Source organism: Notolepis coatsorum, assembly GCF_963971535.1.
Source record: "Notolepis coatsorum genome assembly, chromosome: 19".
Classification (NCBI taxonomy): Eukaryota; Metazoa; Chordata; class Actinopteri; order Aulopiformes; family Paralepididae; genus Notolepis; species Notolepis coatsorum.
In genome coordinates, this window is record NC_140183.1 from 52569111 (window position 1) to 52589094 (window position 19984).

General features: G+C 44.6%; 1 protein-coding gene across 1 annotated transcript in view; it reads right to left on the reverse strand.

Annotated features, from left to right (window-relative positions):
* Positions 1–19607, reverse strand: part of LOC311246258 (granulocyte colony-stimulating factor receptor-like) — a 51593-nt gene extending 31986 nt beyond the window's left edge. Inside the window, exons 1-3 of the mRNA XM_084336389.1 lie at positions 19512–19607; positions 2917–3029; positions 482–556 (exon numbers count right to left, since the gene is read on the reverse strand). Of these exons, the coding sequence (XP_084192515.1) occupies positions 482–545 (64 nt within the window). The 5' untranslated portion in view covers positions 546–556; positions 2917–3029; positions 19512–19607. The remainder of the gene's footprint in view (positions 1–481; positions 557–2916; positions 3030–19511) is intronic.
* Positions 19608–19984: the final 377 nt, after the last annotated feature.

Below are 19984 nucleotides of genomic sequence, written 5' to 3' on the forward strand. Positions count from 1 at the left end.
GTGTCTGCAATCATGTAACCAGACCTCACCTGTAGTGCCTTTGTTTTGTGAGAAAGGTGCTGACAGTAGGCTGACATTTTGCACTGCACTTTGCACTTTATCGCTAATAAACATCAAATGAATGGGAACGCGGGTAACATACCGTACACACAAATTACTATTAGATCTAACAGCCGACGTGTGGCTGCTTAAAGTGTGGTCCAGTGAGTCACTCTTCAATCTACTGCTTGGAGTTGGGAGAAACCATTATTTTCAAAGAGATCCTTTCTATTCCAGGGGCCAGGGGACGAGGCCATGGATTTATTGACCGGTGCTTAAATCATACTCATGATGATTCAAACATGTGTTGAAGCACCACATTTCACTTTCACTCAACATTTCCAAGACAGTGGGATGCAAAATGTCTAATCAATTGTATTTGTAACCGCCGGCAAGGTGTTGCCATTTGGAAATGTCATTCCATCCTGAAAGCAGCGCTCACCGTCTCTCGCTCCGTTCACTAATGCCAGCAGCGCGGCGAGCGCGGATACCCATGCTGATCCCATAATGATAAAACCTGTTAGTGCAAATGAAATTAATTAATACTTTCACCTCATATCAAAACAACATTTGAATTGCCTTCTGAAGGGGCGATTCTGCATTGTGTGAGTGGGATTGGAAGTGATAATGTCTCCTGTTCAAAAGGCACCTATAACACACTGTTGAAACCGACGGGTTGATGGTGTGACTCAGGTTGTGATCTCTATAACACGTGATGTCATAATAGAAACGGATGGGTGATAGAAGTTCATGCGGCTGTGTCCAAAACCCAAACGTTGTAAAAGTCTGTAACACCATCTTTACAAGCTGTTGGTAGTATATACTGTAGTATATAGTATACAGGGAGGTGTAGTGGTTACATTACATCATTACATTTAGTCATTTAGCTGACGCTTTTATCCAAAGCGACTTACAAGTTCTGTACGACAAGTCATCAGGAAGGGTACAACTCAGCTGAGTAACAATGTTCATCAAAGTGTTGCGTGCTACAGTGTAGGTTAGTTTATTAGGACAAGTGCATGACAGTAAGGTTAGTTAGGGTTAGATTTTTTTTTTTTTTCTTATTTTATTTTTAAATTGTATTTTTAAAATTTCAGATAATGGTTGAGGAAGTGCGTCTTTAGTCGACGGCGAAAGATTGGACGGGTTTCGGCTGTCCTAACTGGGGTGGGTAGTTCATTCCACCATTGTGGGGCAAGGACTGAGAATAGGCGGCTTCTCTTTGATGACCCTCCCGGAGCTTGGATAGGAGTAGGTCTGAGGCGGCCAGAAGATGCAGAGCGTAGGGGTCTTGAGGGTGTGTAGTTAGAGACCATTGACCGGAGGTAGGCGGGAGCGGTTCCCTTTGCCTTTTGGTATGCTAGGTCGAGGGCCTTGAAGCGGATACGTGCAGCAATGGGGAGCGCTTGTTGTTTCCGGCCGGTCCACCTCGCTGGAAATTGCATTGTATTTCCAATGGACACATTTCTAAATCGTCTATAATAAAGCATGAACATTGGCATGTTGTACCTTTCTGTGTGTATTCATCCACAATCTATAGCTCAACATGAAACAATTCACAATTAATCGTAAAGTAATTATGTATAATTTTATTTCAACCAAAAATGCTTAAACAATAATGTTAGTGATTGTTAACTAACTTGATAACTCATTTTGTGCAAAAATGGAAAGCTTGCCAATATTCATGAGGCATAATTATTACAATAGCCGATAATACATTTTCCCAATGATAAATCCCTATATGGGTGGACCTCGCAGGAAACTAAAGTGACGTCAGACTACACCTCCCTATCCGGTCTCGAATCCGGGTGTCAGCATTGCCTCCGGCTTGGGCCAGCCGTTATACTAACTCGTTTGGCTGAGTTAGCGGGAGGGAAGTCGATGGGGTGGTAATCTGGCGTTGTGGACAGCGACTCCTACAGGTCAGGTCAGGGCGCCTGCACAGCAAAAGACAGGAAGTGGTGAAGGCAGCGTGACCTCCCACGCGTTACACTTCACCAATGAGAGTCCGCGCTGTCAGGTGAAAAGAGAGCCGCTGGCTGTCTCCACATGTGTCGGAGGAAGCATGTGGTAGACCTCAGGGCTCCCTTGACCGACCAGTAGGGGGCACATGCGCACAATGACCAGGTAGGGGAGGGGGGAATTGGCATAACGACTAAATTGGGATGGGAGGAAAAGCACAGAAAATCAGGCGGAGAAAAAGAGGATCAAAAAAACGGAAAAAAGACTACACCTCCCTATAGCCCCTTCACAACAGACGTGTTTTCATGGCACATTCACAAATCATCAAAAAATCCTTTTAATGTTACATTTATGTTACAAGATTACCTGACATATTTCTAAAATATCTCCAAACTGATACGATATTCCATTTGAAATGACTGTGTCCTGAATGAATAGATTTGAGCAGTGGCTGTCCCTCCACACAGCGCTTCTCGCACCAGCAGTCATGACTCCACTATTGCTTCGTCTAGTCAGTGTATCTGCTCATTATAAGGTAACTGGACTTTCTGGGGGCATTTTCCATTAGCTGAGTGGTGTAGAGCGGAAGGACTCCAGTTACGCAGATTAGAGCAATTCTGCTGGTGACGTATTTGGAAGTTAACGAGTATTCAACAACCTATTTTTATATGTTGGGACTGGAATAATTTTATGTTAAAAGGGTAATTTGAATGTGTTTTTGGCACTTAGGGTATGACAAAAGTATATCTGTAACATAATAATAATAATAATAATAATAATAATAATAATAATAATAATAATAATAATAATAATAATAATAATAATAACAATAACAATAACAATAACAACAATAACAATAATAATAATAATTATTATTTAAACACCTTACAAAGACAGAGTTGTTGGAATACTCACCATTCCACAGTAATGTAAAGTTGGGGAATGTCAACCTGGGGGTTTACCATGCAGCACTGGTGAGATGGCTACTGGTCTCAGAGCGTGCCTGTGCCTGTGTCCCTCCGCACCGTCTGGGAGGAAAGACAAGCCTGTTATTATCTGCCATGAAGACTGCTTCCTGGAAGCACCATGGATGGCTGGTTAGTGAAACATGTCGCCATTCCTTATCATTGTCTTGAGGTAGCCACACACACACACACGCACGCACGCACGCACGCACGCACGCACGCACGCACACGCACGCACGCACGCACATATGCCAGGCAACTGATACCACAGAGTTGGGAAGTTGGGAAATCTAGTTTCTTTGTGTTGCCCCTCCTCCTCTACCACTGTCATTTATTTGGCAAATAGTCATTTTAAGTCTGGCTTGCAAAGTACAAAACACATGAACAGTAACAGTGTGTGTGTGTGTGTGTGTGTGTGTGTGTGTGTGTGTGTGTGTGTGTGTGTGTGTGTGTGTGTGTGTGTGTGTGTGTGTGTGTGTGTGTGTGTGTGTGTGTGTGTGTGTGTGTGTGTGTGTGTGTGTGTGTGTGTGTGTGTGTGTGTGTGTGTGTGTGTGTGTGTGTGTGTGTGTGTGTGTGTGTGTGTGTGTGTGTGTGTGTGTGTGTGTGTGTGTGTGTGTGTGTGTGTGTGTGTGTGTGTGTGTGTGTGTAAAGTATTACCATACACTAACATACTGCTGTGTGGAGGCTGTGTAAAAGTATACAGCGGATGCACAATGTGAAACCACTGAGGTTCAGTGTGTTTACTGCTTATCAGCTGTCTGCATAAAGGCTGGCGTTCTTAGTGGGCCATTTCTCCGGATTAACTACTAATTGCCTGTGGCTGCCATAAAGAGTGCGAGAGCCAGAAAGAGTAGAGAAAGAGAGAGAGAGAGATGAGTTTTAAATTGTTTTGTTAGATGCTATTGAAAAAAAATTCACCAAGCATTATTGACATGCTTAATATACAGATAACGTAAAATGAAACCATGCCAATTTCCTATTATTTCACAAATTAATACACTTTATATTTATTTATACAATGGTAATGACATTTTTCTTTTTATTTTTGGCTCAGTTTTTAACATAATTTATTTTTAAATGCTGTGTCAGTCCTAGGAAACATTTCAACTTCAATTAGTTGTGTATTGGCTGTCCAAACAGGTCCAAATTAATTAATTAATACGACATCAGTCTTTAGGCCAACATTGTTGCAACGTTGATTATACAGCAGTAGGGTTGGTCATTGTGTTAAAAATGCTATTTCTATCCATGTGAATGTTTCGCTATTTTTTAATATGATATATCTCATATCCTTGATCCTATAGTGAAAGTTGTTATGAATCTGAACGTTTTCGTGATCAATCAATCAATCAATCAATCAATCAATCAATCAATCAATCAATCAATCAATCAATCAATCAATCAATCAATCAATCAAACACAGCCATAAAACAACAAGCCTATTGGTGATAAACTGGAACCCCCATGCTACCTGGATATCTGACTCAACCTGAACATGGTAGGTATTACCTTTATGCAGTTATCTAGTGGCAAAATTGTAGACCAAGGATCGCTTGTCTTGTCAAAGTTGTACATTTAGAAATTTGATCATAGCGATACTTGTTGTGAGGCATTGGCACACTAATAGGCTATCTATCAGTGTGGCGAATTTAATGTGTCTATCATGTAGGGCTGACCTTCGATAATTTTTTTTGGCATTCGAAGCTTCGGGGCAGAGATTAGATTTTAATTCGAAGCTTCGAGATAAAAAAAAAAATATATATATATATATATTTCTTTTTTATTTTATTATTATTATAAAAATTTTTTGTATGTTGTAGGACTTGAACAGCACTTTGGTCAACTTTGTTGTTTTTAAATGTGCTCTATAAATAAAGTGGATTGGATTGGATTAATTCATTAAATGAGTCGGGAGCTGCTCTCCGTTACACAGCCAACAACATTACATTACATAATTATGTTGCAACCTTCATCTATAAAGCAAACAATTATATAAATATTTATATGTAGTTAATAGAGACAAAGGCAGAATTCGACTTAATTTTTTATTAAGACATGTTTTTATATGGGTCGGGACACTAAAAAATACTATAGAGAATTGTCAGTGCTGTAAAGTTTAAACCTTTTTAAATCTTAGACAAATGAAACATTTTGCTTTCATGAAATATTGTAAGCCGTCATTTTAGGCTTTATAAAAGCAACACAATGAACACAAATATGTCAGTGGCGAGTACGACCTCATCTTAAATAACAAACGGCATTGCTTGTTGTAGTTAACAAAGAGAGGCAGAGTTGATTTTGCAGATTAAATTAATTATTTTTGAAGAATTATTATTATTATTATTATTATTATTATTATTATTATTATTAGTGTGGGTGACCTGGCGAAGCCAGGTTGCCACCCACACTGTTGTTCTTGTTACTCTTTTTATTCTTTATTCTTTATTCCACCGATTTTGCCAACACCACTCGTGCCAGAGCGTTCGCGCCCCATACACGTGAAAGGTATCAAAACGACCGGCCTGCCTATGGCAACAGCGGTATTCGAACTCGTAAAGTTTCACTGCACCGTCTGGCTACGAATCGACTTTAAACGGTAAAATTTCGGCCCCATTGGAAATGCATTGCAATTTAGAGTGCGAGATCTGAAATAATCTTTTTTCCCCTACCTTGGGTGAATTGCGAGTGTGATCTCAATTTTGGACGTAGAAATAAGACAAACACATCAAAACGATGACACGGCTGTCAGCCCGCTCACAAAAGAAAAATAAATGGAATTGGACATTTCTATCTCAACTGACGACCATTTGTTTGAAGGTTCTCCTCTCCATTGACCGCCATGCAATCGCACTCTAGGAATTTCTTTTTTCACACTCTTTTTTAGCCTTCTGTTCCGATCGCCGAAGGAGTGCCACAATATCGCACGAATGCCACAATATCGCACACAACCCTTCGCCTACTCATTGTAGTGCTTCTGTGCGCGTCACAACGCTTCATCTCTTATAGTTTTCTTTTAATCAACGTGACAATGCAGTCATGCATCTGCCTCCATAGAAATGCATTGGATAGAAAATGCAAGTCATAGTGATTGCTTCACCTGTGTGGCTCGTGGCTCACTCATGATTGGTTCAGCTGTGTGGCTCGTGGCTGAGCTGCCAATGACCTCATCCACTTTAACCCATCATTGCCCATCACTGTGTTGCAGTACTGAATTGTTTATTATTATTATTATTATTATTATTATTATTATTATTATTATTTTTTTTTTTTTAAATATATTCTAATTGTATTTTCCCATTCGAATCCCATGCCCATTGAACGAAGCTTCGAAGCATTTAAGACAGCCCTACTATCATGTGATTTTTGTGAATAGTGATGCCATGTGGTGGAACGACACAAAACGTTGCACATTTCTTCCTTATCATGGAGTAAACACGAGTGTCAGGTTTTGTGCATATAATGATCATGTGTTTTACGATGCATTTTTTGGGTGTGACAGTAATTTTATTGGCAATTTGCCTATAGTGGCAAAGTTGTAGACCTTCACCTTTTATAGCACCATCAGGCCGATATCTATCATGATGGCGAATTGCATGTCTATAGCACGTACCTTGTAACGGCAACCAATGTTTTTTGTAAAGTTTGGACTGACCAACCAACATATGCATCACATGCTGCTCGAGTTAATTTGCACATCACTCTGGTTCACCAATCAGGACACAGCATGGCCTTCCACCTTAATCTGTAATGTTGTCAAACAGCGACCTCTAGCCAACATGGTACTGCGCTTTTGTTTACAGTTTTAGTTTTTTAGAGCAGAACCCTTTTGCCAAGAGGTCACTGTTTTTACGCTGCATTACAGATACAAACATTTGTTATCCTCAATTGCACACACCACAAAATGACCTCCCCACCACCACTAACAAAAAAGTTAAATTTAATAGAGGCTATTCATGAAATGTTTAGAATGCAAATTTTCAGTTATATCATGCTTTTTCCTGTGTTTCACCTATTCTACCACTACACAGAAACTAGCCATTTTCTTCTGAAGGTGGTTACCTATGTTTACAGGCAGCCATGCTGGAAGAAAGAGAACTACACAAACATCCCATGCAAGGCCTCTACTGTAATAGACTAAATTACAATAATTACCGCCAAACAGAGCCATTTATTACCAAATCTCCGCCGCCAAAGCCTATTGCCAGGAACAACAAATAAAGAACAAGCTGCTGTTGACATGGCCAGAGCTGCCCGTAGCATAAGCTGTATAGGCGGATGCTACGGTGCATGTCATCCATCCATAGGGGCCACACAGAGGAAGGAAAGGCTGGCCGGTGGCTGAGTGCCTTTGTATTTATCATGCAAATTGAAGCTTCAGTGTGAACAATGCAACCACCATGTCAGCACACCCTTGTGTCAGTGTCATACTTAATGTTAGGATGCTCCAGTCAGTACCCATTGATTTTTCCGTTGCAAATTGATTAAGAGGAGCTGGATGTGTCCCACTGTATCCCTCTGATATACAGTCGGATTGGTGATGCAGCCTTTATCAACTACGCCGCAAAATGAAAGGTTATAACTATAACCTAGTTATATGAGTACTGGCTGAGCATCTCGCTCTTCGCCATACTGAGATACATCTTTATCTCCAGTACCTACTGTACTTCATTAACAAAAACAATGCACCCATGCACTTGACCAGGCCCCGCCCCAGTGTCCCCCTATAAGACACCGGACATGGTCATACTGGCCCTTCCTCGGGAAAAAGTTTCCATCATAGAAAACCCAACCAAGGGACCTCAGGGCGCGCTAAGAGTGATACTCTCAGCCAGTACTCATATAACTAGGTTATAGTTATAACCTTTCGTTATATAGCCTACTGGCCTCGCGTCTCGCTCTTCGCCATACTGAGATATGGGGCAGAGCAGACGCGTGGCCCGACAAATGTACCCCCTGAGGACCCGCAAGCCCTACCACCAGGGGGGGAGGGAAGTCCCGTCCACCCGCCCTTCCTAGTGAAGAGGGGGCGGCAGTCAACTCCACCAAAGTACGAAAAAAGAGGGAACTAGAGACCCCTAAAAACGCACAGCACAGGCAGGACCACGTGTGACACATCACCCCGTGGCACATACCCACACACCCCTGCTAACCTACCGAAGGGCGGGACGCAGGGGAGGTCCCAGACCTCAGAACCGCCTGGGAGACAGAACCCCCAGTCATGTCCATGAGGTAAAACCTAACGAAGGGACCCGGGGAGGACCAGGAGGCCGCAGCACAGATGTCCTCCACCGAGGCCACGAGTGGAGTGCGCCCTGACACCCCCAGGGGGGGCCAGCCCAGCCAACGTGTAGCAAAGGGCAATGCCCTCGCACACATGAAGACTGGATTAGGCCTCAGAGTCGCACCGCTATTGACACAAATAGACAAGCACTCAGGCCGCACCGAGAGAGCACACAGCTCACCCACGCGCTTAGCGGAGGTGATGGCCAGCATGAATGCAGTCTTGAAGACAGCTGTTCCAAAGACGCCTGCTCAAGAGGCTCAAACGGGGCCTCAGGCAACCGGCCGAGGACCAGTTGGAGGTCCCAACTCGGAGACAGAGAACGTTTCACCGGCTTAAGCAGGAAACGCTTCACAAGAGGGTGGCTGAACAACGTAACGCCCTCAAACCCCACATGACAAGAGGATATAGCCGCGGCATATACCCTCACCGTCGAAGCCGACAGTCTACCCAAAATAGAAGGAAGGAAAGGACAGCGTCCAGAGGGCAGGACACCGGGTCCAAGCCCCCCACTCTACACCACTCTTGGAAAATACGTGGTAGAGGACGGAGTGCGCTCGTACCGGATAGCGTTAACCACAGAATAGCCAAGACGCATCCCCACCAGATTCACACTGACAGCAGCCAAGCCTAGAGGCTGCCCCAGAACAGGAAGGCAGAACAGAGTTCCGCGTGCCTGAGAGAGGGCCCGCGGTGACCACGGAACAGGCCACAGCGGGGCCACACAGAGCTGAATCAGGGCCGGGGACCAAACAGCTGAGCCCCGGTCCGGCACGATCAGGACCAAGTCCCGCGCTCCCGACGTACCCGCCCCAACAGCTGAGCTATCAGGTCGGCCACGGAATCGGTCCCAGACCTGCCCGACTATGTCTGGACATAATCCCCGCCCCGCGACACCTGCCGGGGATGTGGAGAGCCCTCAGGCTGCGCAGATGGAGAAACGCCCATAGCCAGCCGACCGCCGCCCGGTGCAGACGGGGGGAGCGTACTCCTCCCTGTCTGTCGATATACAACGCTGACGTCGTGTTGTCCGTCCTGATCAAAACACCATTTGAGGACCAGAAGGACTGCCTTCAATTCCAACACATTGAATGTAGCGCAGACCGGGCAGCATGGTCTTGCCAGCTGCCCCCTACTGCGTTGGCCCGACACGTCCCCCCCCCAGTGAGGGAGGCGTCGGTGAAGACCGTGACGTGTGACAGCCTGCTGCCCATGGGGACCCCGCTGATGAGGGCCCCAGGCCCTCCCCAGAGGGCGAGGTCCCCCAGTACTGACATGGGAACCTTAGCCGCTTCCACTTGCCTCTCACCGGGTCTATTTCCATACAGGAAAACCACCTCTGTATCCTCCTCACGAAGAGGAGGCCAAGAGGGACCACAGAATGAGCAGATGCCATCATACCGAGCAGGCGCATCACGGACAGCGCCGTAACCGTCCTAGGACGGAACCTCCCGAGCGTGCCCCACTCGCCGCCGCTCCGAGAGGGATGCCCATATAGACCTTGAGCTTAGAATAAGCCCAAGTACTCCACCTGTTGACTGGGAAGAGGAGTACTCAACTTTCAGTCTACAGCAAAACCCAGGCTGGTGAGGAATTCCACCACCTGCCTGGTACGAGACCTGACGATCAACCCTGACCGCCAAGGACCAGAACGTTGTCCAGGGCAGAATACACTTCGTAACCCCCGACGACGCAGAGTCCCCAGTGCGGTCTCCACGCACTTGGTGAAGATGCGGGGAGCCAGAAAATAGCCGAACGGCAGCCTCTGGTACTCATATGCTAAACCCTGCAAAGGAAGCGTAGGTAAGCCCTAGGATGGAAGATCGGGATGCGAATACGCATCCTACAGGTCTATGGAGGAGAACCAGGCCCCCACCTGACAGCGTTCAACAGGTGGGAGACGGTAAAAATGCTGATCCTTCCATGGGACAGGTCCAGCATGGGTCTGACACCCCCCCTCCCGATTTCTCAGGCACCAGAGAATACCGGGAGGAAACGCCACGCATCGCGTCCTCCTTTGGGACCACGACGATGGCTTGCTTCGCCCACAGAGATTGGATCTCGTTGGCCAGAGCTGTCACTGCTGGTGACCCTGACAATAGGCTCTGTACCAAACCTGAAAACGGGTGGGGTTGTGTAAACACAAGTCCCCGCCTCAGCGTTCTCTCCATCCACCTCGACATATGGCACTGCTGTAGCCATATGTGATGATAATCTCAAGCGCACCCGTAGATAGGCGGCCCGGTCCCGCCCGCTGTGCGTAGCCAACCCTGGACCCGCTAACCGCGCGAGCAGAGCTGACAACCTTTGTAGTAACACCAGGCTCAACCAAACACAGACGCAGACGTGTGGCGTGGGAGCCGCTTGACAGCACAACATTCTCACGGACAGACCTAGTTTCAGCCATCAACTGGGTGTCAGCCCCTGTACCCATGAGAAGCGAAACGTGGGGCCGCTTGCGCTTCATTGAAGACACGCGACCCGCAACCAAAGGAAACAAATCAGAGCCCTTATCCCGCTGGTGTTGGGGGGGAGTGACCGGAGAGCGAGCTGCACACAGCTAGATGGCGACGTTTTTTTAGGGCGTGCTCATCTAATGTAGCCGATCCCTCGGCCGCCAAGGCTGTCAGCCTTGCGGTCACCTGTTGACGTTGTGCCCAGGGTACCTCAGGTGGGGGGAAAATGGCCGCTGGTTGAGGGCCTCGCCACAGCCGCTGGCGAGGCCGTGCTCTCACCTCTGGCTGCGCGTGTGAGGCGGTGTGGGGCCTAGGTCAAATACCGCCCGCGCTCCTGCGGAAAGACCAAAGTCCCTCTGCGGAGAGGGAAAAAAAACTTCTCACCCCCTCAAAGGGAGACTGATCCAACCAAGATGTCTGTAAACAAGCGTTGACAGCATCCTAGCCCTCCCTGCGGTTATAGTTTTTTTTTTTTTTTTTAACCTTTATTTAACCAGGAAGTCCCATTGAGATACAAGATCTCTTTTGCAAGGGAGACCTGGCCAAGATGACAGCAATAACACCGGAAAACATCAGACGGCAATAAAATGTGCGGTACATCACACAAGAACATAAAGGTGGCTACAAGGCTCATTCTGATAGTGGCTTCGGTAAGTCAGATCACGCATCAATTTTTCTTACACCGAAGTACAGACAGAAAATTAAAAGTACTCCCGTAGTCTCGCGAGAGGTGCAGAAATGGGATGTGACGTCAGAGGATACGATCCGGTCAGTGTTTCACAACACAGACTGGAACGTGTTCCGCGACACAGATAACATTAATGCCTACACGGAGACAGTGCTGGACTATGTTTGTACTAGGGTGAAAGAAACAATCCCCACTACCAAAATGAAAGTTTACCCAAATCAAAAACCCTGGGTAGACAAATCCGTCCGTGAAGCTCTGAGAGAGCGCACCAAAGCATACAACGACGGCCTAGAGGCAGGCAACATGAATGACCACAAGGTGGCGCGATACAACGTAAGGAGGACTGTGTCAGAGGCCAAACGACGCTACAGGGATAAAATTGAACTCCAGTTTGAACAAGCTGACTCTAGAGCTATGTGGCAGGGGCTCAAAACGATGACAGACTACAAAGGCGCCTCCCTCAAACTGAACAGTGACATCTCCTTAGCAAATGACCTCAATACCTTCTATGCGAGGTTTGATGCTGGTAATAACAACACCAGCTCACAAGCCTCGGCAATGGGGGGGGGGGGGTCGGCTGCTGATGGAGGCGCAGTGTTCAGGGTAACAGAGCATGAGGTGAGGCGGACCTTTAAAAAAGTGAATATCAGGAAGGCAGCAGGTCCAGACGGCATCCCCGGCCGCGTCCTAAAAGTCTGTGCCGACCAACTGGCCCCAGTATTCACTGACATATTTAACCTGTCCTTAGAACAGGCTGTCATCCCCACCTGCCTGAAGAAGTCCACTATTATCCCTGTACCCAAAAAATCCAAGCCTGCTTGCCTCAACGACTACCGCCCTGTAGCTCTCACCTCCATAGCCATGAAGTGCTTCGAGAAGCTAGTAAAGGGCTACATCTGCTCCTCCCTCCCCATCAACATGGACCCCCTGCAATTTGCATACCGCCCCAACAGGTCCACGGAGGACGCCATATCCCATGTGCTGCACACAGCAGCATCACACCTGGACAAGAGGCAGGGGAACTATGTGAGAATGCTATTCATCGACTACAGCTCGGCATTCAATACCATAGTCCCCTCCATACTCATAGCCAAGCTCAGGGACCTGGGCTTGGGCTATGACCTCTGCCAGTGGGTCTTGGACTTCCTGACTGGCAGACCCCAGGTGGTGAGAGCAGGCAACTGCACCTCCTCATCCATCACCCTCAACATAGGGGCCCCCCAGGGCTGTGTTCTGAGTCCCCTCCTCTACTCCCTGTACACACACGACTGTGTGGCTCAGCGGAGTAGCAATACAATCGTCAAATTTGCTGACGACACAGTGGTGGTGGGCCTGATCTCTGCCAACGACGAGAGGGCCTACCTGGAAGAGGTCAAGGTCCTGGCGGGATGGTGCCAGGAAAACAGCCTCTCCCTGAACGTCAGCAAAACAAAGGAGATGATTGTGGACTTCAGGAGGTCGGGGGTCAAGGACTACAGCCCCCTCAGCATCGACGGGGCACCGGTTGAGAGAGTCAACAGCTTCAAGTACCTCGGAGCCCACATATCCGAGGACTTGACATGGACCACACACATTAACAGTGTGGTGAAGAAGGCACGACAACGCCTCTACTTCCTCAGGCGCCTAAGGAAGTTCCAAGTCAGCCAGAAGATCCTTAAGAACTTCTACTCATGTACAATAGAGAGCATCTTGACCGGCAACATCACCTCCTGGTTTGGGAATAGCACTGCAAAAGACCAAAGCAGACTACAAAGAGTGACACGTTCAGCCGAACGCACAATTGGAGGGGGGCTCCCCACCCTCCAGAACATTTACTACAAGCGTTGCAAGGGGAAGGCTAAGAGAATTATTAAGGACTCGAGCCACCCGAACAACTGCCTCTTTGAACTGCTGCCGTCAGGCAAGCGATACAGGAGTCTCAAGGCGAGCACAGAAAGACTCAGAAGTAGCTTCTATCCCCAGGCCATCAGGCTGCTAAACGAACAATGAATGAACACTACACAACAACAACCACCAAACACACATAGCACACACATCCACACGCACACACTCACTTTAAACAAACACACTGTAGCACCCACTCCACACACTTTATAGCACACACCCACTTTAAACAAACACACTGTAGCACCCACTCCCCACACTTTATATTTATGGATGAAGGATTGCACTACAACTCGTACACCTTACTGTAAATTGTACCTAAAATTGTACCTCATCCCATTTCTGCTTTGCACTAGATAGTACTGTACATTAGTACACTGCATAGTATTGTGTATTGTATATTATATGGTAACTCAGAACATTGTACATATGTCTATACCGAACACTGTGACCTCATTTTCTTCTTCTAAATTCATGCTATATTATGTTATTATGTTATTTGATACTATCTTGTCTAGCACAGTCTCTGGAGCGTAACAGTAAGAAGCATTTTGTATGAAAGTATTCTGTACTTCTGTATGACAACTATTAAAGAACTTGAACTTGAGAACTTGAACTAATAAAAGTGCATGTACACAATACACAATACATCACACGTAAACATAAAAACACAAAACAGAACAGTCTACATAACATAAAATACAGGGCAATACAGTAACTCTGCAGTTTTGCAGCTGGGACCCGACTAGAGAAAGCAGCGACACTCTTCCTGTAGGCTATGTCAAAGCTAATAACGTCAAAACCTTGCGCGATGTTTCGACGTCGGCTGGTCTTCATGGCCCCGCCACCCGACAACCATTTTTTACAGAAAAAACAGCAATTCCAACAAAGTTACTAGTCGCTGCTAATTCCATACCGTGGCGGTATAGGCTTAACAGCCCACCAGCCACCTGCCGGGCCGACTCACCTCATGGCGTCGGCCGGGCGGGGCACCGTTCCAACATGCCAGAGGCAAAGGACTGATGCCACCTGCTTCACAAGCACGGAGCACCAGTGGTGGTTGCAACAAAAACGACTACTAGTGAAGCACTGCCTCACTAGTAGGAATGCAGCAACCTTCACTGTGGTGTGCACCCATGAAGGGGTAAATGAATAAATGAACTAAAACTCCACCAACACACTGCAAAATGGGCTAGCCCATACACACAATGTTAAGGGGATGCAGACCAGAGAAACACCAGTCCCGCACACAATTCATAGATTCACAAAAAGCACACCAGCCCTAGGCCTCAGCCCATCCACCCATGAAAAGGTAAACAAGCCCCTGTCAAAACTCCCAACAGTAGACACTGATTGACCGTCAGCATGAATGGTTAAGAGGAGGGAAGACCTTTTAAAAAGACAGCCCTCGGCGGGGAATCAAAGGAACAGTAACCCAGCATCGTAGCATTTAGCATTAGCCGCGCGCTCCAGGATAGCCGGGAAAACGACAACGTTTACCCAGATATCCTGCCCCTTGCGCCAATACACAACTCGGTTGTCTCACGGGACAACGAGCAGTATCACTAACGCCAGCATTGATGCCTGGTGGCGCAGGCCCTACCTGGGCACGACCTAGCCCGAGCTAGCCGCCGCGTGACGTCCCTCGATCCGCTGTCAGAAGACGAGGAAACCCCAGGACAGGCCCGATGCGCTGTTAGAACGTGCAGAGAAGATTCCAGGGGCTGGAAAATCTCCGGCGAAAACCCAACATTGTTCAATTTCCTTCTGCATTTCATAACACTAGTTCATGGAGTGCACTGCATCGTCCATGATGGAAACAAAAAAGAGGAAGGGCGAGTATGACCATGTCCGGTGTCTTATAGGGGGACACTGGGGCGGGGCCTGGTCAAGTGCATGGGTGCATTGTTTTTGTTAATGAAGTACAGTAGGTACTGGAGATAAAGATATATCTCAGTATGGCGAAGAGCGAGACGCGAGGCCAGTAGGCTATATAACTATGGAACAAACTACCCAAAAACATCAGGGAAGCCAACTCTCTAGTTATCTTCAAAGGACAGCTTAAAACTCTCTTTGCTCAGGCATTTAAATGAAACATCAGGGATATCCTGACACAAATTGTACTTTACCTGCACTATTCTTATTCTGCCTACTTTTATGAACTTCCTATCAAATTCATGTGTCAGTTCTATGCACATTTTATCTCACTACCTCTTATGCACTGCAATTTTAAGAGCGCTGCTCTGTTGTAATTCAAAACTGAACTTTGTAAAGAAACTCAAAGTAGAGAGAGATGCACTGCTCTGTTGTTAAGTTGAGAGAAATGCACTGCTCTGTTGTTCTATAAGGTAATTTAGAACTGAACTTTGTAAAGAAACTCAAAGTGTTAAGAGCGGTGCACTGCTCTGTTGTATGTTAGAACTTTGTAAAGAAACTCAAAGTGTTAAGAGCGATGCACTGCTCTGTTGTATGTTAGAACTTTGTAAAGAAACTCAAAGTGTTAAGAGCGATGCACTGCTCTGTGGTATGTTAGAACTTTGTAAATAAACTCAAAGTGTTATGAGCGATGCTCTGTTGTAAATGTTATTGTATATTTTTATTGAACTATCTTATCACACTTTTTTACTCTGTCTATTCTATTTTATAATTTTTAGTATTGCCTATTTTTTATTTGTATTACTGAATGAAACCGTAAACAGAGCAGCGTATTGGGATGTTAGATCCTAATGTGAAAAACTGTGATTTACTTTACCTTGCTACCTCTCTATCTTTTTATGCTCGCTTATGCCTGTATTTTTTACTGCTGTGAAGTACTTTGAACTACAATTTCTGTATGAAAAGTGCTATACAAATAAAGTTTATTATATTATTATTATTATTATTATACTAACCACTTAACAGGCACCCCAAAAAGTGCCCATTTTAGTTTTCGTTTTTGAGGACTGCATACTTGTTTTGCAAACCAGAATACTATACTTTATACTTATAGCACATGCGGTCTCTTTTAAAAGATAACATTCTGAAGTTTCTGATAGAACAAAGAAATTGCTAATGTGCTAATGAAATAGAGTAACATAGGTCTGAACTTGAGTTGTAGAAAAACTTGTTACTCACATTTTTCTGTAGTAGTTGCAATATCCAAAAATAGTATATCCAAAAATATAATATTAAATTATAAGAAAACATAATTTGTATATTATCCTTTGAGAATAGTAATAGTTTCAGAATAACGTAAACATTTTGAGATTAAAGTCAACAAAGTGGCAGGAGTAAGTACCTAGCTGTCTTGTGGTGTGTGAGGAAACTTGACTACCTGCAGGAAACCCACAGAGAACATGCAGACTGCACACAGATAAGACCCTAAGGTTTGAAAACAGGACCTTATTGCTGTGAGGCCACAGTGCTACTAACCACTGTGCTCCCGTGCCATGTAGGTGGTTGTAGGTGAAAATGAGTAAACATGGTTAAAACAAGATAACAATTTTACAAAATGGTTTACTGTGTATACTTCACTGTCTGCCCCCTTGTTTCATTCATATTTTTCAAGATAAACATGATTTCTTTAATAGCACTTTTATTTATAAATGTGATCTAGCAGAGGTAAATGTTGAATATGAATCATATACTGTCTAGATTGTTTGTAATTGATATAAAGTTAACATCTAGTAAGTTTTTTTTTACATATATTGGGTAACAAATAAAAGTTTAGGATGTGAGGATGTATTTGACCGTAATTGCGGATCAGCCGCTCTCTTGCATGTTACGCACAGCAGCTGTCTGGTTGTAACACAACATCATCTGGCCTATAGGCTTTGGTCGGTCCCATGCTTTCTGGGGTACTTATTTTGTTCCATTTTACAAGTTCATCAAAAAATTATAAATGCTTGTGATAGGTAAAATAACATTATAACTTGCCTGTGGCAGTGATGGGGAATTCACATTAGTTATACCCACAATAGTCTTGCATAGCACACCTCTCTCCACACTACGGTGTGATACGATGCCTTTATGTATTTTAATTTACGTTGTTTTCTTTGTGTTTGTATTGTTTTTAGTAATATGGACCTTGAGTCTGGAATAAAGTCTTCATCATCATCATCATCATCATCATCATCATCATCATCATCATCATCATCATCATTATCATTATCATCATCATCATCATCATGATCATCATCATCATCATCATCATATGTGAGCACTGTGTCAGCACTGGAGAGAGAGGTCTGGCTGAACGTATCATCATTCCAGTATAGGGGAAAAACACTCTCTGGCTTGTTTGTATTTCTCCAACCTCTTAACAGGCGCCCCCAAAAGTGGCCATTTTATTTTTTAGTTTTTGAGGACTGCATACTTTTTTTGCAAACCAAAATACTATACTTTATACTTATAGCAGATCATGCGCCTGGTCTCTTTTGAAAGATAACATTCTGAAGTTTCTGATACAATAAAGGAAATTCACTTTTAGTGCTAATGAAATAGAGTAACATAGGTCTGAACTTGACTTGAGCTTGAACTTGTGTACTCACATTTTTATGTAGTAGTTGCAATATCCAAAAGTATATTTCCCCAAAAAATTGGTACGGCTGAAACACCCTGGATCCATAGCCTGAAGTCTTGTGTAGTACATTTCCAAATTTCACAAATGTCCGTTCAGAAATGAGTGATTAGGAGTGATTTTGGTCAAATGTAAAAAAAGAAAAAAAAAAGTTTCTCATAGACTCCAATGCATTCGGCGCATTTTTTACTTACTGTTTTTGCTCGTGACTTTTCACCTAGATCCCTGATTCGCTCATCCCCATGTGGGGTATCATTGGAAAGCCACACTCATTGGTTACAACCCTGTCCAATCATTTTCGAGATCGCCAAATGATTGACGGAGGTAGAGTCTTGGGAGTCGGGAGTGGTATTAATTTTTTTTTAAAGTCTGCTAAAGACTTTGGCACACGCCTCACATATTGGCATGTAACTCGAGAACCGCTGAACGGCAATCGACAGGCAACAAATAGGGCTATATATATATATTGTATTAAAAAATATTCACACCCAAGCCACTAGAGGTTGCCAAAGTGGCGTGTCGCGCCGGTGGGCGAATCGTCCTTAAGAGGGCCCACATGTGGCAACGTTGCATGTGTTAAGACCAATCACAGTCAGCAATGGTGCCCTTGCAAAATAGTGTCACAGATAGAGGAAGAGGAGGAGAATTCCGACTGAAATGGTCGGCCAATGGCATGTTTATACCCACAGTCTACATCTTGTGAGTCAGACTATACCCACCATCAACATATGTTTCCCTTCCAGCTGTGGTCAAGGGGTTACAAAACCCCATCTTTCAGGATTTGGCAACATCCTCTTAGAGAAATGCAACGACAACCAGCCTCTATTTCTCCCTTTTTGTCATTATTACACACAGAGAAGATTATGTCTTTAGTGAATTTGAAAAGTATATACTATATATATTAGATAAATAAATGAATAAATACAATACATTACTTGCAGTATATTTAGTAGGTATCTAACATAGAAGAGTTCCTTAAAGCTTAACAGGGTGACCTTTGTGTCAGCCCTTTTAAATTCCAAGAACAAGGGAGTACAGCAATCTGTTTCACATCCTCTTTTTGGATGGATGGACTAAAGATAAAATTGTCCCATATATACTCTAATTCCTTTATTCTCTTACTGTATCAGTATTTGTGATAGTGATTTAGCAATATTTGAGGATACATTCTAGAAGATGATTCCATTAAACTTGGCAAATACCAAAAATAGTACACACGTTTTAAGCACAATATTAAATCACACGTAACATCTGGGTAAATTAGATTACCCAAAGCAGAGTACAGTCTACTTGTCCATTAAGTGTATTGAGGATGTAACGTTGAACTTGCTTCATTCAGTAACAACAAATAGCCTTTTAACTTTTCTTTGTCATTTTCTATTTCATCCCAGAATGAAAGCGACGGCAAAAATGCTTGATCCATAAAGACACCAGTCAAACCAGGGCTATGCCACTCACCACACAGCAGAAGACACCAGTCATACCAGGGCTATGCCCCTCACCACACAGCAGAATACACCAGGCATACCAGGGCTATGCCACTCACCACACAGCAGAAGACACCAGTCATACCAGGGCTATGCCACTCACCACACAGCAGAAGACACCAGTCATACCAGGGCTATGCCACTCACCACACAGCAGAAGACACCAGTCATACCAGGGCTATGCCACTCACCACGCAGAAGCTTTAGGATCAGTTGTGATGAATATGGGAACAGATGAAGCAGTGTTGTTGACAGGAGCTCAGATTGGAGGACACTTACCGTATGCGTTAACCAAGCGGCAGTAACAACATCCTTGTTTTGGATGTGTGAAACCTCACCAGCTCCAGGAGGAGCCACGTGACTGACAGGGGGCCCCCTTTCTACAGAAGGAGGTGCCGCTGTGTAATCTGTGCTATTTCCAAACTAAAGGAAAAAAATTACACAGACAAGTCTCGACTTGAAATCATATTCATAGCATTATGCAATAGAACCATTAACATATATATAATTCATGCAAATTAATTCAGTGTTTTGACAATGTAATGTAATTAAGTGGTATTTATTATTACAGTTGAGGACTAATGGCCCTAATGACTATGACTATTCACACCTCAACCCTGTTAGAAAGTAATTATGGGATAATCTCTGACAGGTTGAGACATAA